This window comes from Tiliqua scincoides, chromosome 1 (genome assembly GCF_035046505.1).
Source record: "Tiliqua scincoides isolate rTilSci1 chromosome 1, rTilSci1.hap2, whole genome shotgun sequence".
Lineage (NCBI taxonomy): Eukaryota > Metazoa > Chordata > Lepidosauria > Squamata > Scincidae > Tiliqua > Tiliqua scincoides.
Genome location: NC_089821.1, coordinates 88,956,723 through 88,984,082, shown reverse-complemented (window position 1 = coordinate 88,984,082; position 27,360 = coordinate 88,956,723). Strand labels below are relative to the sequence as shown.

Genomic DNA, 27,360 nt, shown 5'->3' with positions numbered 1-27,360 from the left:
CCCTGTAGATTCGTGTGTGGTATTGGGTGATTGTAGATAATACTTATGCATGTTGGAAATCCATCCTATGGCCTGTTTTTGCCTCGTGTTTGCTATTTGATCTTTGCTATTTCATGTTTTGTTACATAATAATAGTAAGACAAATACTATATTTTGTAATTTGCTTGTATTTATTTTGTTCATTTCATTTTTCGGTATTAAAAATGCAATCAAGACAGTGTACAAAATAAACCATAAAAACACAACAATTACATTACATTTAAAATAACAATCTCTAAAAACCAAAAGTAGAAAGCAACAACAGACTCAGCAAAAGAACAATTAAACAGGAATAAAATTAAACACAAAATAGAATAGAAACATCTTATGGCCCAATCCTATGGGCCTGTTGACCTGGCTTACCTTACCATCAGATATGCCAACACAACAAGAGTCCAGACTGGCAACCAGTTGGCAAGTCTGTACAGTTTGTTGAAATAGAATAAATTGTTGAAATAGAATGTTTTATATTGCATATTCTTGCAACAATCCAAATAATTTCCCATTTCCCAAGGTAATATATATTAAAATGAGTAGAGATCAGTAAGCAATTTTTGAATTCTCCTGTGTGTCTAAGGAGGGAAGTGATTACACCCGGAAAATACTTGTCCTTGGTTGGATCAGATTACTAGGATATCAAGTGTGGTTTCCCATACCAGCCCTAGCTGTCCAGCTATGCATGCTGAGATCCTATGCCCCTTTTCCTAGCCTAATATGCCCCCTGACTCTCCTCAGACTTAAATCAGCTCCTCAGACATACACCAGACTTACAATAGCTGGCATGGGCCTGAGGAGACCCAATGGCCTACTAAGAGGTAAATAAAGATTTTTTTTTTCCCCTCTTTTCCAGGCTGTCTGGTTTTCGCTCTTTCCATAGCACAGGGGTGCTCAAACTTTCAACTTTAGGGATGTTGGACCTTTAACAAGTGTATAGAAGAGAGAATTTCAGCAGGTGCAACTTGTCATCCCACAGATGACAAGCTGCACCTGCTGAAATTCCCTCTTCTATACACTTGTTAAAGGTCCAGCATCCCTAAAGTTGAAAGTTGGAGCACCCCTGCCATAGCGTGTTCTGTGCACTCCATCAGCGGCTCTGTATGCTATGGGCTGGTAAGGGGTAGAACTGGGCTGTTAGTTTCTTCTCTGTGCTGTCACATGTAGTGGAGTACTGTGCATGCACAGAGTTGACCTTGGAAGCTTCCATATCTTTGTTGAGTGTTCTGTCCCTGGGGGGAACTCTGTGCATACTGTGTGGCTTGAGGACAGGAAGAATCCCCAAACCCTTGGTTCTTTTTCAACTACTACTGAAGCAGCAGCATGAAGAATGCTTCCCTTTGTCTTTTATGCCAAAAATTTTAAGATATGTTAACCTCATTTTTAATCTTCTGTCTCTAATTTTAATTACCAGTTGTTCGTTTTATGAAAAATATATTTAAGAAATAGTAGTTAATATGTTAATTATACCTGCCTCATCACTTTTAAAGTATGCTACCACTGTGGGGTAAAATTTCCCTCTTTGGTAGAGAGCCACACTGTGGACATCTGTGGAAAAAATTTCCAGACAGACTAGGAAGAACGGAAAGCTTTGCTTCAAGCTGGTGCTCTAAGAATTGGCTAGCAAAGTTGGCACACCCACAAGCCTTCTCCATCACTGGCAGCAGTCTACTTGAAGCAGCAGATTCATAGCCAATCTTATACTTCCCAGGGCTGCAGTGGCACTGAAATGGCAACTGCTGCAACCAGTGGGGCTGGGAAGCTGTGCCATGTCTCGTAGCGGCAAGGCAGCCCCAATGGGTCTCCTCTGATCTGAATCAAAGAGACCCATGCTGAATATCCCAGGCTGGGATGGGGATCAGGATATGGTGGCAGAGTGTGCCACCATCTCCTCGCCTGTCCCACTTTCCTCCCCATGCCCTGGAATACCCCCCCGCCCCAACTCACCCTTCCGCCACCCAGTGCTCACCTGGAGCTCTGGTGGTGTTCAGCTGGCCTTTGCCTGGTGCTGGTTCAGCGCAGGCTGGCGCTGAGCTGATGCCAGCCCAGCGGTAAGTGTCGCAGGTGTGCCTTACAGCATGTTTGTGACACTCAGTGCTGGCACTGGGCCGGCGCGGGCCCAACAGGATCAGGCCCTCAGATCGTACACACACCTTCAGAGAGAGCCATCAGGTTGTAGGAGATTACCACAATGGGCATGGCAAACACCATAAGTTCCATTCTGAGCATGTGACTGTTGCCAGGGATCCCCCTAAAAAGAAGATAAGCCACCCTCCAGAAGCAATATGTGGAAAAGCCTTCTGAGGCCCAGTGGCTTCATCAGCACTTCAGCACTTCAGTAGCTCATGCACTGACACTAGCGAAAGACTTTGGTCCCAGAGATATTTTCTGTCAATTAGCTGGTGCTGCAGCTATCTTTCCATAAAGATAGATTCTTAGATATCATCACTGGGCTTCTTCCCTGGATTGGACAATGTTGTGGTCACTGTATTTCTGAAGGGGATATTGTTGAAACATTGCAACAAAGTGGTGTTGAGACAAGACATTGCCTTTTTGCCTAAGGTGATCCTCAGTGTTGCACATTAATCAGGACTTAACATTACCTGTGTTATTTCATAACTTAAGAGCAGAGACAGAACACTCAGCAAAACTCTGGAAGCTTCCAGGTTTGATTCAGCACATGTACCGAACTCCATTAGATGTATCTGCATAGATGACCACTTGACAAACTATAGTTACAGGTAGGAGATCTGTCCTTCCTTTTCTCTGTCCTGCTTTGACTGGGGAAGGATTCGAAAAGCTTATCATGTGCATATGATGGAAACATGCAGTGGAAATATTGAACCCCAATTGGAGGGGCAGCTAGATGGGAAGAGCTAAAGATAGAAAGCTTCAGGGGAGAGAAGAATTAAATGCTGCCTTCCCACCCACCATATCTCTGCTGGAACTGTACCCTCCTGGTCTGCTTTGCAGTGGAGAAGCAGGAGCTTGGTTCTGAAGGCAAGTAGAGAACTTGAAAAATGTAGTTTCACCTTGAGCTTCAGGTGCTTGATTAACGTACTGTATTTGCAAACAGATATCTGTTATGAAGTTCTACGAGGATCTAAAGGACTGCATATGTTACAGTGTCACAGAATTTTACCAATGCATGTGAAAAAGAATACTAAGTTCGGATTACTGCAAGTTGCTGTGAAATGTTGATTTTTTGAAGGGTGGCATTTCTAGAGATTTAAATACGAGATTTCTAAGTTTTTAAAAGCATTTTGAACACGCTGATGCCATGTTGGGGTAGTGACACGGGCAACATTAACCTTAGTGTCTATAATGTATAATTTACTTTTGTTTTTCCTTATAGTGTAAATGTTGGCCTGGGTTCCATATGAAGGATGATGGCAAAACATGTGTAGACATTGATGAATGTTCATCTGGGTTTCCATGCAGTCAGCAATGCATTAATACATATGGCACCTACAAATGTTTGTGTGGAGATGGATATGAAGTGCAACCTAATAACCAAAATGGCTGCAAATCTCTTTCAGGTACCACTATTTATCCATAAAATATTTAGGACCTGATCCAACTGAACTTAGTCATAACAAAGTTTCATTGAAAGCAATGGGATTGCCATGGGTAGGGGATGAGAGGGGGTAACTCTTTGCAACACTAGTACACTCCAAGATCCTATCCCATTTTCCTGTCCTGACACGCCCCCTGAGCCTCCTTAGAATTACTCTAACTTAATAGCTGGTGTAGATCTGAGGAGACCCATTGATGGCTATCTGGTCAACCCACCAACCCACCCCCATCATAGCATGCAATATGTGCTTTGGCAGTATGGCTGCATAGTGTGAACTGGTGGGGGATAGGATTGGGTCAAAAGAATATTAACAGCACAATCCTAAGCTGGTCTACTCAGAGGTAAGTCACATGGTGTTCAATGCAGCTTACTCACAGGAAAAAGTGTATAGAATTGTAGTCTTAATTTAAACAAGCAAGTTTTTCATAAGATTTAGGTGCCTGATTGTGACCGATTGCTTAGCCAGTTGAGCCTAATTAACATGATACATGAATACTTTTCCATGACACACTAGAGGCACTAGAGGGAGAAGGCCAAGTTGGAGAATGGCAACAGCCCCTTTCTAAGTACCATTTCAGCAGCCTGGATCTGGTATTTCTTCAAAGTTTCTGAAAGGCTGTTTCTGGGATTTGAAGAGTCTGATTTTTGCTCAGCATTTCTATAACCAGATTACACAAGTACTGTTTTCAATATATTGTTTAACAAAATATATTCCATAAGTAGTAGAAATTTAAAGATTTATTAACATTAAGATATACAAATTTTCAGAACTAATTAACTTGCTGACAATTGTAGAGTGTATTAACTTCGAACTTTTTGACAGTTTGAAATCCCCCTCTTTCTTAATGTCAGCTGCTACGTATCACCAATTTGTTCCTTAAAAGCCTGGGCTAAGTAGCTGTGTTTAAATTCATCTTGGAATTGAAATTATTGAGAGTGCTAATATATTTCCTGTATTACAAAGACTAAATTAAAGTACTCTGAAAAAGATGCTAATTGAATCTCTTGTTCAGTTTATGATGCATCATTGATCTTACTTGAAATATTATGCTTTTAATGTTTCTTTCATCCATAACACTGTTCACAGCATGTAGCGTTTTATTTTTCACTACTAGTTTGTCTGAACAGTCTTTTCCTGAAGTTCCATAAATTAACTTAAAAGCTGAGCATAATATTCTGTTTTTTTCTCTCCTGTTTTTAGATGAGGAACCTTTCTTAATTCTTGCTGATCACCATGAAATAAGAAAAATTAGTACTGATGGATTCAACTATACTTCATTGAAACAGGTATAATTCAAATTATTGCATAAATTAAATCTTAATAATCTTTTATACTGTATTCATAAACACACCAGGCTGATTAACTTTATTGATAGTACCTGTGTATTTTCATAAAACTAGAATCTTTATATTCTTTGTATATATTCTTTATAATCTTTATATATATTCATAAAGATTCTGGGATAATCTTATATTCCAGGGCAGGGGTGCCCAAACCCTAGCCCAGGGGCCACTTGTGGCCCTCAGAAATTCCCAATCCGGCCTGCAAGGTGCTCCCAGTCTTCAGTGAACCTCTGCCTGCCGGACACTTGCTGGAGCCCACTCTGGCCCGATGCAATTGCTGTCAGCACATGAGACAACTGTTTGACCTCTTGCACAAGCTGCGGGCCAAGGGCTCCCTCAACTGCTTGCCGTTTCATGTCTGTGAAACAGCAGCAACAGCGAAGGAAAAGCCGGCCTTGCTTTGCGCAAGTCCTTTTATAGACCTTGAGCTATCGCAAGACCTTCATTTGTTCATATAAGTTCCATCTCTAATATATTCATTTATGTAAATTTTATATAAATTTATTCAAATTTTAAATGTAAGTTCTTTTTTTCCTGGCCTCCAACACAGTGTCAGAGAGATAATGCAGCCCTCCTGCCAAAAATTTTGGACACCCCTATTCTAGGGGAATCTTTATATATTCTAGCTTTATGAAAATACACAGCTACTATCAATAAAATCAATCAGGCTGAGGCATCTTCCAATTCTTTAAGGCAGTTATACTTTTGTGACTTTGTTTTTGCATACACTATATAAGTAGTTTAATTGTCCTGGTCACAACATGTTGTGTTCTTTTCCTTACTGGTGGTTAGAAAGAGTATACAGTGGTAAACTTATTGTATAGCCTAATAGTTGGTACCTGCTTAAGGGCGTACTCAGGCCAACCCACACCAATAGGCTGAGCAGTGAGCCAGTCAGCCTTGGGGCAGATGGTGAGGATTATGTAAGTGGTGCCAGCTATTTGTGGCCTGAGTTTTTCTCCCTTCCCAATAATAGTTCTCCTTCCCAGCAGCTTGTCCAGCTATTCTAATTGCAACACGTCTGTCCAAGACATATCCATCCCTATACTGCACTTTTTGTCTGAGCAGCTATAACCAATGTGCTGCTTCAACCCATGCATGTAGGCAAAGACATTAATTGTCTGGTCTGGAAGGGAGGGCTGTCAGGGCTGCTGTGCTGAGGCCTGCAAGAGTCATTACAAGTTATAACCAATACAAGTCATGATCTTTTAAAATTCAAATCAGCGATATCTGTTTAGACAATGAATCAGAAACATTTCTTGATACATTTTGATAGTTTGAAAGGTACCACCACTTACAGCCCAATCCTGAGCTGCCCAGCTTGCAGGGCTGCTGCGGTGCCAAAATGGCTGCTGCAGCATCCTGCGCACAACCAGGCAGCCGGCAGCAGCTCCTTAGGTGAAAGGGACTTTTGTCCCCTTCCCCCAGGTAAGGTAAGCTGCCACAGAATCGGAGAATCCCGTGTCGGACTGCAGAGTCCCACACAGGGCTCAGGATCTCATGGGGTGCAGCTTCACCAGTCACATTCCCTCCCTCCTTGCTTCCTCCCCCAACATGCCTCCTCCCTGCTCTCCACCTGCCTTCCCCCACCTCCCCCTGCTCTGGAACATCTCTTCCTCACCTCTCCTCACACATCCACTCTCCTCTCTGCCACCAGGTGGTCTGGGTGACCGCCTGGCAGTGGAATGAAGGCTAAGCGCCAGAGCTGGCCCAGCACAGGCTTGTGTTGGGCTAGCTCTGGTGTTGGGCCTGTGGTAAGGACTCACAAACGTGCCTTACAGTGAGCAGTGAGCCAGCGCGCATGGCTCTGAATCAGGCCCTTATGCAGGTTGGAGTAATATAGAAACACAGAACATTGTGGGGACAGTAGATACCTATTAGAACATAACCCCCATGCTTTGTCTGTATCCTTTCATTTGAATTACAGAAAACGCACTTGTTAGTAGTGATAACACAGTAGTAGAAAACACAGGCCATGGTTCAGGATGTGGACTCACCACCCTGCATTGCAATCTCTTCGCATGAGCTGAAGCTTGTCCATGACTTTGTGTACCTTGGCTCAACAATCTCTGACACTCTTTCTCTGGATCCCGAGCTAAACAAACACATTGGTAAAGCAGCTACCACATTTTCCAGACTCACAAAGAGAGTCTGGTCCAACAAGAAGCTGACGGAACATACCAAGATCCAGGTCTACAGAGCTTGCATCTTGAGTACTCTTCTGTACTGCAGTGAGTCCTGGACTCTTAGATCACAACAAGACAAGCTGAACGCTTTCCACATGCGCTGCCTCCAACGCATCCTCGGTATCACCTGGCAAGAAAAAGTTCCAAACAACACAGTCCTGGAATGAGCTGGAATCCCCAGCGTGTATATAGTGCTGAAACAGAGACGCCTGCGTTGGCTTGGTCATGTCATGAGAATGGGCGATGGTCGGATCCCAAAGGATCTCCTCTATGGAGAACTTGTGCAGGGAAAGTGCCCTACGGGTAGACCACAGCTGCGCTACAAGGATATCTGCAAGAGGGATCTGAAAGCCTTAGGAATGAACTTCAACAGATGGGAAACCTTGGCCTCTGAGCGTTCTGCTTGGAGGCAGGCTGTGCAGCATGGCCTTTCCCAGTTTGAAGAGACACTTTGCCAACAGACTGAGGAAAAGAGGCAAAGAAGGAAGGCCCCTAGCCAGGGAGACAGACCAGGGACACACTATACTTGCCCCCAGTGTGGAAGGGATTGTCACTCCCGAATCGGCCTTTTCAGCCACACTAGACGCTGCTGTGCGAGAACCACCATTCAGAGCACGATACCATAGTCTTTCGAGACTGAAGGTTGCAAACAGTAGTGATAATTATGTATTGGGAAGGGGATAGGAAACAACATGAATTGATGGTAGAAACAAGACTGAAGACAGACAGGCATTAGGGTAATTGTATGATCATGAAGTGACACCCCAGTCAACAACAAAAAGGTAAACAAATCATGTTTTTATAAGTGAACATTGTCAGGATTAGCCTTTGTAACAGCTTGGCTATGTTTAAAATTAATTTCTTTTATTTTCAGAATTTACAAGTAGTACAGGGCAAATCTGATATTCTGATAATGCATTAATAGTTACATTACTGGTTTTACTATGTGGTCAAAGATGCACACAATTGCGCTGTTCAGTTTGAGATAGGCTTTGAAGGTTGGTTATCATCTTGTTTAGAATTTAAAAGCATGCATCTTATTAAAGACTAATGTACTACTTAACCCACCTTCCGTATTGTTCACAACCTGCAGAGGAAGTAGATTGGGACTGAGAGACCAAGGGAAAGCATGAGTGCATGGAGGCAAAGTTGTAAAGTATCTCAATATGTGAGACTGGGACATTTTTGCAGTTTCTGTGGTGTGGAAGTTAAGGCAGTACTGCAGTTGTTCCCAAATGTTTTCACTGGTGGCTTCTTTGACCTACTGGATCATTGGCTGCAACTCCCCATTAGCGCTACGATCCTGTATATTGTATTGGGCAGCTAGCTTTTTGCCAGGATCATGGATCCACTTGTTGGTTTCTGCAGTCCAGCAACCAAAATTCTCCTATGGGGTTCTGCATAGCCCATGCTGGTGCTGTTGCATCACCACACAGAAATTAACATTGGATTGGGATGCTCATTACTGCATATTGTATTTACGCAGAAAAAACAGATCTGAACGTTGCATTAAATCTCATGTGCCTTTTTAATTACAATGTCTTGTTGGAACTGTCTGTCTATTTTATTAAATTTTTTTATAAAAAATCTGACCTTAATTCTTTTCCTTTTTAGGGTCTCAACAATGTGATTGCAGTAGACTTTGATTACAGAGAGGAGCTCATATATTGGATTGATTCCAGTAGACCAAATGGCAGTAGAATAAATAGAATGAATTTGAATGGAAGTGATGTCAAGGTGATTGGGAAGTAAACATGGAATTATAAATAACATTATTTGGTTTGCTTCTTATTGTTTAACGTCAAATAGTTTGAGTTACGCATATGGAATCAGATAAGAATCTATTTTTCTATAGGTAGATAGAAATATATTACATGAAAGCAGTTATTAATCTTAATTCATGCCCAATTGAATGTCAGTTAAGTAATTCTCATATCAAATAAAAAGCTTGGTATTTTGCAATCTAATTTGCACTGGTGCAAAGCTTGAAGAATTGACCTCACCTTCCACTAATGCTTGCTTGTGGATCGTAATGTATTTGTTCTAGGTTTTAGCACAGTTTTCTAAAAATATTTATTAAATGTTTTCCCCTACTTTTCAGCACCCAAAAAAAATCCTCAAGGTGGCTTACAAAATCAACAACAAAAAACAGCCACAAAAATAAGATGCAAAATACAATAACTGAACCTTAAGATGGTTAAAACCAATCATACAGATAAAATCGGTCAAGCAACCAGAGAAAGAGGGCAGTCAACTGATACATATAACCCCCCCCCCAACCAACCATCTTTACCAAGTGCCAAAAAAAACCCCATAATGGACCAGTGAGTGTCGCAGGCATCCAGGAGCCTCAGATGATGCATTCAGGTGGTGGGCAGATTCATATGGAAAGAAACAGTCCCCTCAAGTAACCTGGTCCCAAGCTATTTAGGGCTTTAAAGGTCAAAAACAACACCTTCATTTGAAAACAGTATAGATACAGCAGAATTGGAGCCATTTTCCCAGGCACAGCTCCTAACCAGAATCTGACCTGTGCTGCTGCATTCTGGATCAGTTGGACTTACTGAACACATTTCCACCACAAATAGCTCATTGCAAGAGTCCATGTGATTTGGGTATGTGTTGCACTGGTCAGATTTGCTTTTGCTAGAAAGGGGCACAGTTGATGTACACATCAGCACAGCTAAGGCTGTGGAAAAGTACTACTACTAACCATGGTCACCACTGGACCATCCTTGGCCATAGCTGAACTGAGGAAGACCCCAAAACTGCAAACATGATACTTGAAAGTTTGACTACCCCATCAAAAACAGGATGTACACCCAAATTCAGTTCAGCTCTCCTACTGACAAACAACACCTCTGCCTTTTCTGGATTAAGCCTCAGCTTGTTTGTCCATTTCTAAGCTCAATCACTGATTTATAGGACCCACTGCTTCACTAATGTCTAATAAAAATGAGACTTAATATATGACAAAGCATAGAAAACCAGATGTAACCTTGTGGGACTCCTTAGGCCAAAGGCCAATGGGTCCAACAGCATTCTTTTAGTACCACCATCTGGGACTTACTTTCCAGATAGAGGTGGAGTTACTCTCAAATGATACCCCCAATGCATCTCAGGAAGGGGCCCCAGAAGGATACCATGGTTGATGGTATCAAAAGCTGCTGAGAGTTTTAACAGAACCAACAGGGATGTACTGCCCCATCTAGTTCCTAATGTAGGACTTTCACTAGAGAGTCCAAAATAGTTTCCATTCTAAACTCAGGTCAAACCTAGACTGATAAGGATCAAGATAATCAGTACCATCAAGAAAATGTGGAATTGAGTCATCACCACTTGCTCAAACACCTTGCCGAAGAAAGCTATTTAGGAAACTGATAGTTCTGTGGATTAGTTGAGTTCAAAAAGGGCTTGAACTAGGACTATCAGCATTGGCAGACGAGCCAGAGGAACACACAGTTGTCTCTTTACTCTTCCTCTGTTAACAGTCTACCCCAGAGGTTCTCATACTTTTAGGAAGTATTACTCCCTAAATAAATCTTTGCAGGGGAGGGGCGAGGGCAGCAATGCAATCCCCAGGTTTGTGTCACTAAGGGGGTGAGGGGGTGCTTTTACTTACTGTGGGCAGAAGCAAGGAGCAGGAGGTGCGGATAGCCCTGCGCAGCCCTCCACAGGGCTCCCCGTGTTAGAATGTTGAGAAACAGCATGCACAGACCACCTCCTGCAAACCAGAAGTGGTTTGCGCATGCTGTTACTCAACATTCTAACACTTAGGGAGCCCTGTGGAGGGCTGCACAGGGCTCCCTGCATCTCTTGCTCCTTGGTTCTTCTCACAGTAAGTAAAAGCACCCTCCCTTGCCCCCCCTTAGCAGCGCAATCCTGCGAATTTTTTCACTACCTCTCCCTTCCCTTGCCCCTTAAAGGGAGGGGGAAGCTTTACAGGAACTGGTGGGTTGCAATCTACCAGTATGAGAACCACTGACCTACCCTAAACCCACCCCCATTTTTTCCCTGTCCACCACAGGACCAGTGGCAGCACACCATCCTCTGTCCATCCCAATGATTCCTCAAAATACATCTATCAACCACCCTCCACCACACAACCCCAAAAAATAACCCACCCAAAATACAACACAACCAAGCATCACAAAGACACCTAGTTCATAATCCCACACAACAAACCCAGCTGTTTGATTTGATTTGTCAGAAACATAGTATAAAATACAAATGCTTATGAAATTGTCCTCATTTAAATGTTGTTCTCTGTTTCATATTCTGAATTGCGTTTGCCTTGATAATCTGTAGCAAAAAAAGTTGCAAACTGACAACCTGGGAACTGTGTGCTAATCCCGAAATTAATGTTAGAGGGGTAGTCTGAAATTAGCTGATCATTCTCATAGGAATGTTTTGCTTCCTATCTGATTGGCTGTTGCTAGGAGGTTTTTTCGCCTACCCCAGACTGCCCTTCAGAAGTGGTGTCAGGTTGGCCACTACTGGCAGCTATCATGCGAGACACAGAGTAAGATTTGGGATCCATTGTGAATTCTTAGGTAGATGGGGAACCAGAATGGATATCAAGTGGCTGTCTGGCTTGGGCAGTAAAGCTGATGACCTCTCAGGCTTGAATTGCAAAGTCTTTCCAGCTTTGGATCGGCAGAGCAATTCAACTATCTTGACCCCCTTTTCAGGGCTTGGTATGGAAAACCTAGAGTCATTTAAATGCAATCTCAGGTTGAAGTCAGTGTAGTAATTCCCAGGGATGTGCCAGAGTCACAGTACCAAGTCTGGAGTCAAGTCGCGAGTCTCCACCTCCCTTGCCTCGAGTCACCCACAAGTCATAACAGGCAGCCATTGTGACTTGTCCAGAGCCGTTTTTGGAGTTATTTTGATGAGTCTGAGTCTTTTCAAGAAACGAGTCAAGTTACAGAAGCAGTGGGGGGAAAAGTAAGCAAGAAGCCACACACACAAAACAGTCACAAGCACTGGTGGAAATTTAGTGGAAATATGGTGGAAATTTGGAAAGTGGTGGAAAGTACAATGTAAAAATAAACCAAAACTTATTAAAATAAGCTAACAATAAAAATGTGTACTGTCATTAACAAAATGCACCTTACAACAAATACTATTACAAGGCTCTGAAATACAGATATATTCAAAAGGTGAATGTCACACTTAGATCAATAAAAATACTGATGCTGATAGACACGATGTAAGTATAATGTAGGACATGACATAGGTTACATGTTGCCCATCTGGTTTATGTTAGTACATATGTTTATTATCAATTCATTTTAATAATTCTTCATTTTTATATTGTACTTTCCACCTGGTTCTTAGATATTTGTCTGCTATTTAAAAAAACAAGGTAAAAATTCAGTGGGGCATGCCTAAAATAGCTCGTCACATCCTGGCCATTGTTTGGGGAAGTTAAAGGTTTAACTAACTGAGGGCACAATCCTAACCAGGTCTACTCAGAAATAAGTCCTATTTTGTTCAATGGGGCTTACTCTCAGGAAAGTGTGGTTAGGATTGCAGCCTGAATTATTATATTAAAATAACTTCATACAATCTAACAGAATTCCAGGTTAGATCCTGTTTTTTTTTTCTGTTCTTTAAGAAATAGTATGCCTCATCTCAAAAGTTTAAAGAAATTTTTGAAAAAACTGCATTAATCCATGTAATATAATCATTTTCTACTTTTCCCCCCCAAGAATAGCTTTAGCATTATCTGAACATTTTGAAAGACTTTTTTTGTGAATTTGTCTTGTTGATTGTATTACTTATACAATTTTAATTTCTCCAGGTAGTTCATAACACAGCTGTTCCTAATGCACTAGCTGTTGACTGGGTTGGAAAGAATCTCTATTGGTCTGACACGGAAAAAAGGATTATTGAAGTATCAAAACTCAATGGCTTGTACCCCACCGTTCTTGTGAGCAAAAGGGTGAAGTTTCCTAGAGATCTCTCTTTAGATCCTCAAGTTGGGTATGAAGTTATAGTATAAATTAATGGAGTTAATTAATCGTATCAATTTAAGGGTATGCTGGTTGTAAACGATGTTCCTCCTCCTCAGCAGTTATGCTTAATGCAGTTCAATATTTTGGATTAGTCTATGCATCTGCAAAATTGCAGATATAGAAAATATCAGCAATATTAATGATAATAATAAATACACACTCCAATCCCAACGCTGGCACAGCGGGGCCGCACAGCTCACGCTGTATCCAGCACTGGGACTGAGCAGGCTCAGGTCTCCTCAGGATAAGGGAACATTTGCTTCCTTACCCTATGTTGAGCCCCAGCCTGCTCAATAGAGCTACTCAGATCTGCACCAGTGAAATCGCTGATGCAAGTTCAAGAAGCCCATGTCTGGGGAAAAGACTCAGGAGGGGGAATAGGATATGGCAGAGGCATCCCCTGCTGATTCCCTCCTGGGCCTTCTCCACCCCTCTCTGCCCTTTCCCCATCCAGAAACACCCCTCCCTACTTTCCATCAACCTGCTCCTGCACCACACAGACTAGCACTTACCTGCTTCAGCAGCCACAGCTCCATAGCTGGTGCCAGTGGGTTGGTACAGGTCTTTCCACCAGCACACCTTACTCCGGAGTCATTGGAAAGCACTTCACAGTGCTTTTGCAACATCAACTCCAGCAAACCATTGGCTTGGACCAACACAGTCCTGATTGGTTTCTTGCTTCAAACTAATGAGATATAAATCCATAAAGCATGTGTTAAGATGGTTTTTCAGTATTGCAACTTCTGTGCTTGGTAAGGGTTTTGTCCCAGAGACTAGACAGTGTCATTTTACCTTGAATATTACATTTCCTGCCAGTCACTTCCTTGAACAGCATGGATTCACTAATCCTTTTCTGTATATACAGGGTGACCCAAAAGTAGGTGGACAGTAAATGATAACGTTTATTCCACCTACTGTCCACCTACTTTTGGGTCACCCTGTATATAACCCGAAGTAGATTCCCCCCCCCCCCATTTTCAGCCCAACCCATTCCCCTGCTAGCCCAGAAGGTGCAGCACCTCTGATGGAGCATGTGCTGCATTCTGTGGGCCAGCAGGGGACCAGACAGCCCATGACAGGTAAGAACAGAACATATTTACTTTTCTCCCCATAGGCTGCTTGGACCCCAATGGGTCTCTGCAGACCTACACAAGTCTTAAGCTGGCATAAGTCTAAGGAGATTCAGAGCATAGGTCCAGGCTGGGAAGAGGGGAATAGTATCAAATGTATTGCTGCCACTGAGATCCTTCTCCTTCCAGCCCCAATTTGCCCCAGCCCAGACCGATCCTTGCCCAGTGTCCCCCCCCCACATCACCCCCACCAGTGACTCACCTGCTCCAGATGAGGCCAGCACAGTGCATACTGGCTCCCACACTCTTGGTAGCAGGCTGCAGAATGACAGAGCAGCAGTGGTGCCAGCAGCTTCAGCTTTATGCTGGTGGATCACAAGCATAGGAGTGTGGCCTTAGTGTACCTGTGCAGAAAAGTAACAAATATCCTCAAATATATAGGGCCAAACTTAACATGATGAGGTTGCAATTGTATGTCTATTCCATTCTTATATCCTGCTGGTGCCAAAAACAGCCTCCCTAGCATGACTGGAGCTTACCATTCTGCAGAGGAACCTATCATCTTCATGCCTGATCTCCCCCAGTCCTCACACTGACCAACCGTGTCTGCCAGAAGTCTGGGCACAAAGCCTACTGGGGCGACAGAATGCGGGAGTGGCTGGCCGGGGTGAGGTTGGGGGAGATAAGTTGTAAAGATGACAGGCTTCCTGTGAAACTCAGGTTACAAGTCATAGTATGTTTTACAAGTCATAGTAAGTATGTGCAAGCTCTTGGTTTTAGATGCAGGCTGCCTCTGATTGCCAGATGCAGGGGAGGGCACTGGGACGCAGGTTGTGTCTGTTGTCTTGTATGCTCCCTGAGCCATTTGGTAGGCCAATGTGAGATACAGGAAGCTGGACTAGATGGCCCTTTGGCTTGATCCAGCAGGGCCCTTCTTATGTTAACTCCATTCATGCGGGGAGGGTTAGCATGGATGCCAGACCTGACCCAAAGGCCATAGTTTGGAGAGTCCTGTTATATACATTTGAGGTGACGGTCTTACAGTAGCAATACAAAGAATGCATGGGAGAGTGGCCCTCCTTTCTTACATCTTATTTTCCTTCAGTCCATAGATCCAAGCACTTTCCTTCATTCAGATACTGGAAGTGAGTCGGGAATGGAGAAAAGTGCCTAGAATTATGAATTGTGGGGAGTTAAAGTAAGGGAAGGGAGGAATGGTTCAATATTCCTGTCCTTTGCACTCCTTAAAGTAAAAGACCCCCTACCATCCACTTTATATGTGAATGGGGTGAACATGTAAGAGAAACATATTTTTTTTCTAGTTTGATCAAAAGTCTGACCACTTCTGCTTTTATTATTTGATGCAGATACACACAGACAATTATCAGTACCTTTGGACCATTAAATAAAATAGTTGTCAATTTTGTTTCCTAGATATTTGTACTGGATCGATTGCTGTGAGCATCCTCACATTGGCCGAGTTGGCATGGATGGTTCTAATCAAACAATTGTAATAGAAACACAGATATCTAGACCAATGGCTCTTACGATAGATTATGTCAACAGAAGACTCTACTGGGCTGATGAGAATCACATAGAATTTGCTAATATGGATGGCTCTTATCGAAATAAAGGTGAGTTACTCTTTTAGAAATAATGAAGTTGAAATATCCTGCTCTTTAACTGAATTTTGCATACATTGACAGCCCAATCCTGTCTCCCACCATTCCATAGCATGCAGCCATGTCAATGAAGTGCATGCTGTGGTAGGCAGTCAGCCAGCAAGAAGTAAATAAAAATATCTTTTACTTACCCTCTGGTAGGCTGCCTGATCACTAATGGGTTTCCTTGGACCCATGCCAGCTCTTTTGCTGGGGGAAGTCTGAGGAGACGAAGGGCATGTTAGACCTGAAATCAGGGTAGGAACTGTTATGTGCTAGTACTGCTGAGATCCACACCCTCCTTCCATTAAATCAGCCCCCTGCCCACCCCCCTCCTCTCTCTGAACTGCCCACAGACTGACCACAGCTCACTCCTTCCCCCACTTTACCTGCTCTGGCACTGGCTAGCTCTGTCAGTGACATGCACATGGAGATGCCAGCTATTTGGCCCTGCAGCTCTGATGTGTTTAGCAGTGGCGCACCATTTATGGTGGCACTGAAGCACTTACGATAGCAGAATGTGAGTTCTGCCATTGTAAACAGTCCATAAGATTGAGCTGTCAATTCATCATTTCATACCTAAATTTAAATATTTTGATAGCGGTTTTGAATGCATTTACAGGTGTGTACCATGGATATTTGTCCACATTTTACAACTGTTGTTGCAATCCCTCAGAAATATTTAAAGTCTTTTTAAAATCTCATTTTAGTTTATCAATAAAATACATTTTCAGCAATATTGAGTTGGCTGAATATTAAGCATGCTTTTAATATTTACAAATTTCTTACTGAAGGACATTTAGTAATATGAGGTGTTGTGTACACTGTGTATTCATCTTCAAATCAATAAAATGTTTTATAATTACAAACTTAACTGAGTAATAGTAAAATTTTCTATAATATTAGTCTGTTGCTTCCACTGAATAAACCAGCTCCAGTTACATAGAATGTTTATGAATAAAAATAGTACAAAAAATGCTTGGCGTCTGTCATATTTGACTTAACATATTTTCAATTTAAGATAATTTAAAACTTGAATTTTATACTAGCATATAGGTTATAGACAATGAAAAATTATTGATACTAAAATATATTTTGGTGGTTCAAAGTACAAGAAAGAAATACTTAAGTAATCATAAAGAGTATATAATTTAACAAGTTAGACGCAGAAGCTTATTTTTGTACTGATAAAATGGTACAGGTATATTGAACATGAATATGGCCCTTTGGTTAAACCTTTGGCAAAATACAGGTCCAGCCTATTTATACATGGATTTTTTATACACAGATTTGACTCAACACGAATGGCCACTGCACATGAGAAGGAATGTGCTGATCCCTGGAGAAGGGGAAAATACATCCCTTTAAAATCAAACTGAACAGTCCTTTAACAGCCTCCTTAATGAGAGAGGGGGGGACAGCTGGCTGACAATCCATCAATCCTTCTCTCTCCAGTGGTCCCTCCCTTCCCCCTGAGTATGTTTGCATTGGTGAAGGGAGGGGCTGAATGAAGTGTTGATGGATTGTCTTCTTAATGACTCTTCTCTTAAGAGTCAAAAGGTCAGCAAGGCTGTTTTTCAATCACCAGAGCAAAGAAACTTTGTTTTTTAAATTGATTTGCTATAGTGCGTTTTTTGCTTGGAACGGAACCCATAGGAATAATTAGTCTCAACCTGTACTCAAAAATATTCTTTCAATGCTCTTTCAGTGATGAACAAGTTAATTTTATATTATATATGTTGACTCCAGATTTCAGTAGCAGACAGGAATTATAGCAGACCATGCTTTCTGTACAACCTATATAAATGTACTTGTAAAAATGATGCCAAAGGTATTTTGAGTCTAACCAGAAATGCCAGGTCTGAATTATTGGTATTGGGATCATTTCATTTTTCTTTGAAATATCTGAAGGATCAGGATAACGATGCAGCACTGACTTCATTATAGGCAGCATTCCCCCTAAGATGTGTGGCTCATATCTTTCAGCCAAGTTCCGCCCAGCTTAGAGCTTAGGCCATAATCCTATCCACACTTACCAGAGAGTAAGCCCCATTGACTACAATTGGATTTACTTCTGAGTAGACATGCCTAAGGTTGGGCTCTTAGTTGACTTAAAGTTGGTGATGATGTAATGACACGACTGACCACCAGGAAGATGCCACCACGCTGCTGCACAGAATGGGAGAGCTCAGTGCAGCGGCACTAATTTTTAGAAGGATCACTGATTATATGGTGTAACTTTATTTGAAACCAGCAGCATCGGCAATGTCTTTTTTCCTGAGAAACATACCTCCTTCAGCATTATATTTTGCATTTTTTATTCAGGAACAGTAGTTGTATCACTGTTCTCTACATGCTCACCAATATGTTTCTATATATTTTCACCAAGATGTTTCCTCTTTTCACCAAGTGAATTTTTTTTAAAGGAATGGTAGTGGTATGAGCAGACTTTAAAGTCATCACCTTATTCTCTATAGAAATTATTGTAGAATCATAAAATGAACACCTGCTCTTTGAATTTCATGACTCCACAACCTGATGTCTCAGAATCTGCAACTAAACAACTCTTAAAGTATTTCTCTCTCTAATCTCTGAAATACTGTAATGTGGGAAATGATCCTATCCAACTGCCCATTGACCTGGGCAGTTGGATATGATTGGATCAATTGTTAAAGGGGTGCGTACAGGCTTACATTTTGAGAAGCAACTCCTCACTTTATTTTTGAGGGGAGAGTTAGGAAAGTAAAAAAGACTTATAAAAAGTAATGAGAACTCTCAGGTGATCTGTCTTCAACCCAGGCCATCTGCTAGAGGGAGAGCACAGAATAATGTAGTTGCATCTCACAGATTTGGGACACCTTGGAAACAACACAGCAGAGAAGACAGGCTGGACACATTTTAGTTGTTCAGTATTGGTGAATACTGAATGCACAGGCATAAAACACTATAGGGGACGCAGCGTGGCATGCCTGGAATTTTCCAACGAAAAGTGGATTGACTACGCTCCATAATCTAACACCTTGAACCAGACCGGGACACCATCTAGGGCTTGTGTTACAACCTTAGCTTTATAAACCTCCAGGGCTGTTGGTACATATCTATTGTCCTGGTTAGACGTAATCTTGCAGCTGCCAATGATGAGAGCTTGGCCAAGTTGAGTACCAAGCTATAGTGGGAAGCCCAAGAGTGCCTGTAGTGAAATGTGATGCCCAGGTATTTGAACTGGCTGACTTGTTCTATATTATTGCCTTTACAAGTGCAGCTGGAAGATTTCCATCTTTTTGCAAAAATCATAATTTTAGACTTGATATAATTGATCTCTAGCTTATTGGCTGTTAGATATTCAGCACATCTGTTGAGCAACCTTAAGAGGCCCACGCAAGTGCAAGACAAGAGAGCCTTGTCATCCACTTATAGAAGTAACGGCACCCAACTTGGGGCAATGGCTGTTAACATTCTGCAAGGCTGGGGCAAGATCATTTATAAATAGATTGAATAATGGGGGTGCCAGTATGCGACCTTGTTTAATTTCTTTATGTTGGGATAAAGTTCCAGATTGGGGCACCACACCTTACAGGATATATTGGTGTACAGCAATCTGATTAACAACAAAAGTCTTTTATCTATCCCTTGTAAGGTAAGCTAGTTCGAAAGCAGACCTTTGTCTATTGAATTGAACACCCCCTTTAAATCAATAAAAGCTACGTACAGCCTTGCCTTAGATCAGTGGTTCTCAAGCTGATCTTAGTGTTGGGACCCACTTTTTAGAATGAGAATCTCTCAGGACCCACCAGAAGTGATGTCATGACCAGAAGTGACATCATCAAGCAGGAAAATTTTTAACTATCCTAGGCTGGAATCCTACCCACACTTATCCAGGACAGACTATCATTGTTAAAAATATATACACAGTAACCTGTTAAAAGTACAGATCTGTAACATTTCCCTAAATGCAGTCACATAGCAGTCTAATATATTAAAAATAAAATATTGAAATGAAAATGATATGAATGGGGACCCACCTGAAATGGGCTTTCGACCCACCTAGTGGGTCCCAACCCACAGTTTGAGAAACACTGCCTTAGATACCTGAAATTGCGTATTAATAAGGTGGGAGAGAATCAGGCAGTTATCAATAGTCAATTTATCTTGCCTGACAAGATCTCTTTGTTTGAATATATGAAGGTTTTGACATAATGCTTTTTTTTTCTTTATTCAGCAGATTTTGAAAAATATGAAACACACTGTTAGGGTTAAATTTAGTATGAAAGTCCTGTGCATTAGTGACATGAATCTTGTAATTGTTCAAATGTCTTTGAAATTCTTCACCAAAAGACACAGGGCCAGAAAGGTCTCTGAGTGCCTGCAAACGTACTTTCTCTTTGTGCTTGGAGATTCATGAAGTCAAGGGTCTATCTTAGGAATTATAAAAGAAGGATCTACCTCTCCAAGATACATTTGAAGAACTTCCCTCTGCCTCTCAGTACCTTACAGTACCTCTTAGTGCTTGTTTTCCAGCTTTTCTTTGGTGATAACCACCTTGGTCCTGAAGCAAGATAGTGAAGGGCAGTGGCATACCTGGGAGGGGCAATGGGTCAAAGTGCTCCTGGGCGGCATGATTGGGGGCAATGCCTGTGCTCACTCCCTCCCCCTGGGAGGCATTCTGAGGGCCATCGAGGCTGTTTGCGGCCTCCCTGACTTTCAGAAGAACTTCTAAGGCAGGTGTGTCTAAGATAAGGCCCGCGGGTCAGATCTGGCCCACAGAGCCATTTTGGATGGCCCCCCCCGGGTTTGGGAGAGTTTGGGGCTGCCCCAGCCCCACTCGCTCCAACAGCGAGCAGAGCTCTGCGGCCGGAGAGAGGGCTGGAGCAGCCACGTGTGGCGTCTCCGGCCCTCCCTCCGGCTGCAAGTGGGTCTCGCCTGTGGCTGGAAGGGGCGACTGAGGGCTGGAGCACCCGCATGCGGTGTCCCCAGCCCTTGGTCCTCCCTCCGGAGCAAGCAGGGCTCGCCTGTCACCGGAGAGAGTTCCAAGGGCTGGAGTAGCCGTGTGCAGCGTCCCCAGCCTTTGGTCCTCCCTCCAGCCACAGCCAGAGCTCTCCGGTGACTGAGAGCTTAGCTGGCTGGCAGGCAGGGGATGCTTTGTGGTAGGATGGCACAGAGCACAGAGCTTCGGTGACTGGGAGGCTTGGCTGGCTGGCAGGCAGGGGAAACTTTGTGGTAGCATGGGGGTGGGGTGAAGTAGCAGAGCGAGCGGGTGACATCACTTCCTGTGACATCACTTCCTGTGTTCAGGTCACTTCCGGGTACCACATTTGGAGTTCGGCCCTCAGCAGGTGTCCTGAATCCAACGTGGTCCCCAGGATGAAATGAGTTTGACGCCCCTGTTCTAAGGCCTCCGGAGGGCCTTAAACTGCCCCTTCCTATTTTCCTCCGATAACTGAAAGGGACGTTTTAAGGCCTTCCTGATGCATAGGAACGCTTTCTGAGGGCCTCCATAAGTCATGTGATGGGGCGGCACTTCCAGGTTTGCCTGGGGTGGCACAGTGACTAAAACCACCACTGGCGTAGGGGAACTTCTTTACCATCTCTAATAAACAGCACGATCTACACATGTATTTTCATACTGGAGTTGCAGGCTGACTAATCAAGAAACAAATATATGTTGAAATTGATCTCTACATATGGAACATTTCCTTCACAAAATCAACACAGCTGTTATAAGATAATAATTGCTGGGGGAAAAGTAGCAACTAAAGAATTGAAGATGTCTTTGATACAGATTGACTATTCTACTGCATGGTATTTCATAGAATACATCCTGTTGCTAAATAAATATATCCTTAAAAAATTCGCACATCAACTGTATCTTGATAGACAAGTAAAACTGGGTTTTGTTTTGTTATGTTTACAAGCAAACAAGAGATACTAGATTTAGCATTAAAAAGATATACTTGTTGGCATAGAACTCATGAATATTTTAAAAACAAAGCACAAAGCAATCACAATTCACATCTAAAAATCTACTTAAGTAGCTGCATTTATTTGACTGTATTACATCAACACTTCACATGTTTTATGTATCAGTTTATTTCATTATGGCTACAATCCTATACAAACGTGAGTGAGATACCACCCAAGTGTATGCTGCATCCTGTGGGGAGTCAGTCCTAGAGGTCTCCTCCAGGTAAAGGCAGATTTGTTCCCTCACCCAGGGGTAAGCCTTCACTGCCCCACTAGGTCTCCTTGGACCTATACAATTTCACTGGTACAAATCCAAGTAGATCTCTAGGAAAAACAGAGGCTTGAGTGGCTAGTAAAGTGATGGCTTGTAAAGCTAGGTGGTTCCTGATAGCGTGTCATTTTAAAAAGTGGTCCTGGTACTCAAAAGTTTGGGAACCACTGCCCTGGGTTTATAGAAAGATGTAACTTTGTAAATTAGAAAAAAAAAGGAAAATGTTAACTAGTAAGGAAAAAAGTTCTGAGCTAAAAACTGCTTCAGACAGTGGCCTGAATAAAACCTTGAAAACAAAAACAGAAGAATGATTACTCAATAATACAGTGGTGCCACTTTGCAAACAAAATGTAATTTGAAATCCCACAATGTGGGCAAAAATGCAAGTGAGGAGTATTTTGTACCCACCCCTATTTGGTGATGGTTGAAACTGCTTCTATTTACTTCATTGAATTTTTCACATGCCTTGAAAACAAGCTGCCCTTTCAAATTACAGAATTTTCAATATTTCTGTTACAATTAAAAGTTGTTGAAATGGGAACTGCTTTCTATCTTTCATCCACATGGTGGCACTAAAATTATTTATTTATATTCCACTCTTACTCCAAGGAGCAAAGGATTGTGCATATTCTTCTTCCCCACCTTTTTATCCTTCCAACAACCCTGTGACGAGGTTAGGCTGAGAGACAGTGACTAGCCTAAGGTCATCTAGGAAGCTTCATGGCTGAATGGGAATTGAACCCAGGTCCTAGGTCGATAGGGGGTTGGTTGGCAACCTTCAGTCTCGAAAGACTATGGTATAAGCCTACAGCATCTGGTATTCCCAGGCGGTCTCCCATCCAAGTACTAACCAGACCTGACCCTGCTTAGCTTCTGAGATCAGATGAGATCAGGCATGTGCAGGGTAGCTAGATTGGGTAGATTTTTTTACATAGTTTCTGTCCAGGTCATAACATCAGAATTCCATTCAGTTTCCCCAGCTTGAAAATGTCATGCCATCACTACTACCAATAAAAGACGCCCATTGTCACATGACTTCTGGGGAAGGAGGGAATTCCTTTTTGTATGCATTATTATGCTGAATTATTTTTTTTTTTAAAGCTTGGTCATATTCTACAGAAGCAGAAATATATTTTACTTCTCTGCTGAGTAGAAAGCAATAGTCTTTTGTGAATATACGGGGGGGGGGGAAATCAGACTTTGTTTCCCTGATGGAGGTGGCGCTAGCTAATTGCGCATTGCATTGCATTCAAAGCAGTAATTTGTTATTTTTTTAAAAATCCACTTGTGAAGTGGCTATCCCTGGCAGCAGCACTGGGTAGAGCAGCACCAAAATGACTTCCTCTGCATCCAGCGGCACCACCAGGGCTTCTGGAGGTCTCCTCGGGGAAAGAAGACTTTCATTCCCTTCCCCTGGGGAAAGCCCCAAGCTCCACAATGGGGCTTCTCAAGTCTGCACCAGCTATTTTGCTGGCGGTCTTGAGAGCCTCTGTGTCAAGCTTTGTAGCCCAACACAGAGGATAGATGGGAGCAGGGCTCTGCTGGTCCTAGCCCCTTCTGCACCAGTTCTTCCCCTGCCCCAGAATGCCTTCCCCCACTTCCAAGACCCTCACCGCCACCTGGAGCTCTTACTGTGCTGTGGCAGACAACTGTCCAGCACTGGGCTCAGCGTCGAGTGGCACTGACCTGATACCGGCTCTCACTCCTCTTCAGGTGTCTTGGACACCTGATAGCACATTTGTGACACCCCGCACCGGAGCTGGAAATCAGCGCCAGCACAAGATGTCCATAGGATTGGGCCCTAAGTAGCTTGTGTAATGAATACCAAGCTGTGACGCATCTCTTCAGATTGAATGTGGAAATCCTTACACAAGCTGTATGCACAATTTTAAATGACTTGTGCATGTGATTTGTGCAATGGCCTGCTCGTCTGCATATGGAAGTACACAAACATTATTCTGCTGTCAGTTCTCTGGATCTCAATCATTTATTTCACAATGGTTAAGCCAACAGAACCTAACCAAGCAGGGCTGATTGATCCATCCTAAATACTTGTAACTGGTAACAAAGAGCCTTTGGGTTTGACAGATTGTCACAGCAGTTATTCACAAGTTACGTATTGGTTATCTGTGTCAGCTTTTGCAGTATGGAATATTTTAACTGGCAGTCTTCCAAAACTGAACATTAATCTAATATTCTTTTGCAGTTCCTAATCAACACATTCTAGGGGTGATTGCTCTCACATTGTTTGAAGACTATGTATACTGGACTGATGGAAAAACCAAGTCAGTCAACCGTGCTCATAAAACGTCTGGATCAGATAAAGTATCACTGATTAACTCATGGCATGCCATAACTGATATCCAAGTGTATCATTCTTATAGACAACCTGATGGTAAATATTTTCACCATGCATTCAAATACATTAACAATTCTGACTTTATTAGCATTTTAAAGTTTTTGGGTATAACAGGAAACCAGACAGTTTTACATTGCTTTGTTCAAGAAATAAAGCAGAGGTAAGATCAAAAAATTCAAAGTACTACCATAATTTAAAGGATTCAGCAGTTAAATAAAAGGAATGTATGATTAAAATATATTGTACTGGTGTAATGTTATATAGAGAGTTAATCAGGTCATAAAAGTGAAACGACTGCAAAATTAGGAAAATGCATTTTTCTTAATTAGCTGTATCTGCATCAGAATATTTAGAATATCTTCATATTACATTGTTATGCTAAATTATATTTTACAGTATTCTCATTGTTTATTTTTGTATGAATTCACATATTTTATGTGAATTAGTATTCATTGCAATGAGCAGGATCAGTCAGATATGACCTGGAAACAATGAACTCGTACCAGATTCATAAACCGAATGTTTGATAGACATTTGGTTTGTTATTTCTGACTCCAAATTGTTGTCAGACTACTTCCTACTCTTACATGAGCATGCTAGACCATCTCTGTTGTTGCCTCTGCAATGACTAGTACCTAAGGCCTAACATTAAGACCAATCACATCAACATCCTTCATTGGCCTAATCAGATCACTCACTTCTTCCTCAATCCATTTCATGAATCCTGGATGGAGGTGGAAGCAGTGACAGTCAAAAACTGGCATAGCCACCTGGGAGATACATTCTGCAAACCTATTCTGGATCCATAGGTGTCCCCAGTATGTCCTCACTGGTCACCTTGAAGTCATCAACCAGGATACTGAGTTTAGAATTCACTGCCAAAGCTGGATATTTTTGTAATCTAGATGCTTCCTTAATTGAATTGATTGAGAGCACAAATCCCATGCTTGTCTACTTAGATGTAAATCACAATGTCTTCAGTGAGGCTTACTCTCAGGAATGTCTGTATAGGAGTGCAGCCTGAAAAGCTGCAATCCTGTAAAGCTTACTTGAGAGTATGTTCTATTGAACAAAGTGGGACTTACTTCTGAGTAAACATATGGGAGTGTGCTGTTAGTTTGTCCTAACATTAAATGCTTTTATTTTTTTAACCACTGTACTGTATTTTCGGACATCTTGCATAAATACAAGAATTTGTGTGTGTGTGGGGGGGGGGGTGTGTGCTTACATACACCTTATTACAAATCAATGTTTAAGAATGTTATCTCTGTTTACTGCAGTTTTCTCCAGAGCAAACACAAAATTGTATTGATTTTTATATAGTCATATAAGTATGTTTTTGATTGTTTCCCTTTTACATTTATAGTGCCTAAACATATGTGTGCATTAAATAATGGCGGCTGTAGTCACTTGTGCCTCCTAGCCCCAGGCAAAACACACACTTGTGCCTGTCCTACCAACTTTTACCTCGCTGCAGATAGTAAGACCTGCTTATCAAATTGCACTGCCAGTCAAGTAAGTGTGTTGCTAAAATACATGACCACTGTTTACTAACAAATGTAAATACTTTGAAATGGGACACATGACTTAACTTTTATTAATTTTAACTTAATTATAGTTATATTAATTTTGCTTTATATTGTACCATCTGGTTTGACTTTGTCATTGTACAAATCTGTGTCAAAGAGAACCCCCCATTAAGACTGCTTACCTGAGAATCCATTCCATTGAGCATAGCAACACTTACTTTCAAGTAAACATAGATAGGATTATGCTGTAACTTTTTTTACATTTTTAAAAAAGCTGAGAATCAAACTTTTTGATTTTTTTTTCATTTTTCATTAAGCTTAATTTCTCCTTAAGCACATGTTTGATGTTCATGTATTTGCTTTTTCTTAATTAAATAGCAACTAGTTGTGGCCCCCCCCCCCATTGCTTGGGCCCATTGTATGAGCAGGGCCTAGGAGAGGGGGGTTAAGAGGGTAATTTGTACCCTCTAGGCCCAGGGTCAAAAAGGGGGCCAAGGAGCCTAAGAGGGGCAGAAATTTCCTGGGATCTTATATTTTCCTATCTTATTGCCCCATGGGATGCTAGGGACACTACCACAGGTGCTGCAGCTACTGGCAAGCCATATATGCTGGACCAAGGAATGCATGCATGACATTTCTTAACACAGTGTCAAATCTGGGAGGAAACCGGTCTGCTGCAGTAGCTCTTTGGCTTACGGATCTCTTTGCCATGAAGGAGTGTATAGGAGCTCAGGGACACAGCTGCGGGGCTACAGTTGCTGCAGAAACAAGTTTTAGTATGCACAGGACACTTTGAATTCTTGTGTGAGCCAAAATATGATGATGCTAATTTTCTACATGATTTTCTATATTTAAAAGCTTTTAGAGAGGAGTGGTTTTCTGTATTTTGGTATCTAGCTGCCAATGCCACATGGGTGGGTAGACCTGGGCTCCAAAGACTTTTCCAGCTGTCTCTCCCCTCCCCTCCACCCTGTTTTGCCTCTCCCTGCCCTCATTCTGCTCACCTGTCACCACCTTCCCCTGCTCTGTTTCACCCCTCTCCCTTTGCAAAGAGGCCCAAAAGAAATTTTGTACCCCCTGATAAAATTCCTTTGGATTTGGATTGAACCCTTCCCATGGCTATTATTTGCATTAGAAGAGAGCCAATGGAAGCTTGCTTTTCAAACCAGATAGACCACACAGTGGGAGGTCTACAACACTGTAAGGGCAAAGGGTTAATTTCCTCCTTTTCCTATACTTCCCAGTCTTGGAAGGAGAGTGACAATCTAGCTACTGTTTACCTAAGAAAAAACAATCATATCTGTGCCATGCACGTGTTTAATATAATTTGTATTTTAACCTTTTGTGAC

At 42.1% G+C, this 27,360-nt stretch overlaps 1 protein-coding gene and 1 pseudogene across 1 annotated transcript in view; one reads left to right on the top strand and one right to left on the bottom strand.

Annotated features, from left to right (window-relative positions):
* LRP1B (LDL receptor related protein 1B) overlaps positions 1-27,360 on the top strand; it is a 796,682-nt gene that overhangs the window by 662,588 nt on the left and 106,734 nt on the right. Inside the window, exons 56-62 of the mRNA XM_066621533.1 lie at positions 3,389-3,572; positions 4,812-4,897; positions 8,755-8,877; positions 12,947-13,128; positions 15,665-15,864; positions 24,330-24,518; positions 25,849-25,997. Coding sequence (XP_066477630.1) covers positions 3,389-3,572; positions 4,812-4,897; positions 8,755-8,877; positions 12,947-13,128; positions 15,665-15,864; positions 24,330-24,518; positions 25,849-25,997 — 1,113 coding nt within the window. The remainder of the gene's footprint in view (positions 1-3,388; positions 3,573-4,811; positions 4,898-8,754; positions 8,878-12,946; positions 13,129-15,664; positions 15,865-24,329; positions 24,519-25,848; positions 25,998-27,360) is intronic.
* Positions 22,926-23,046, bottom strand: LOC136637243 (5S ribosomal RNA; annotated as a pseudogene).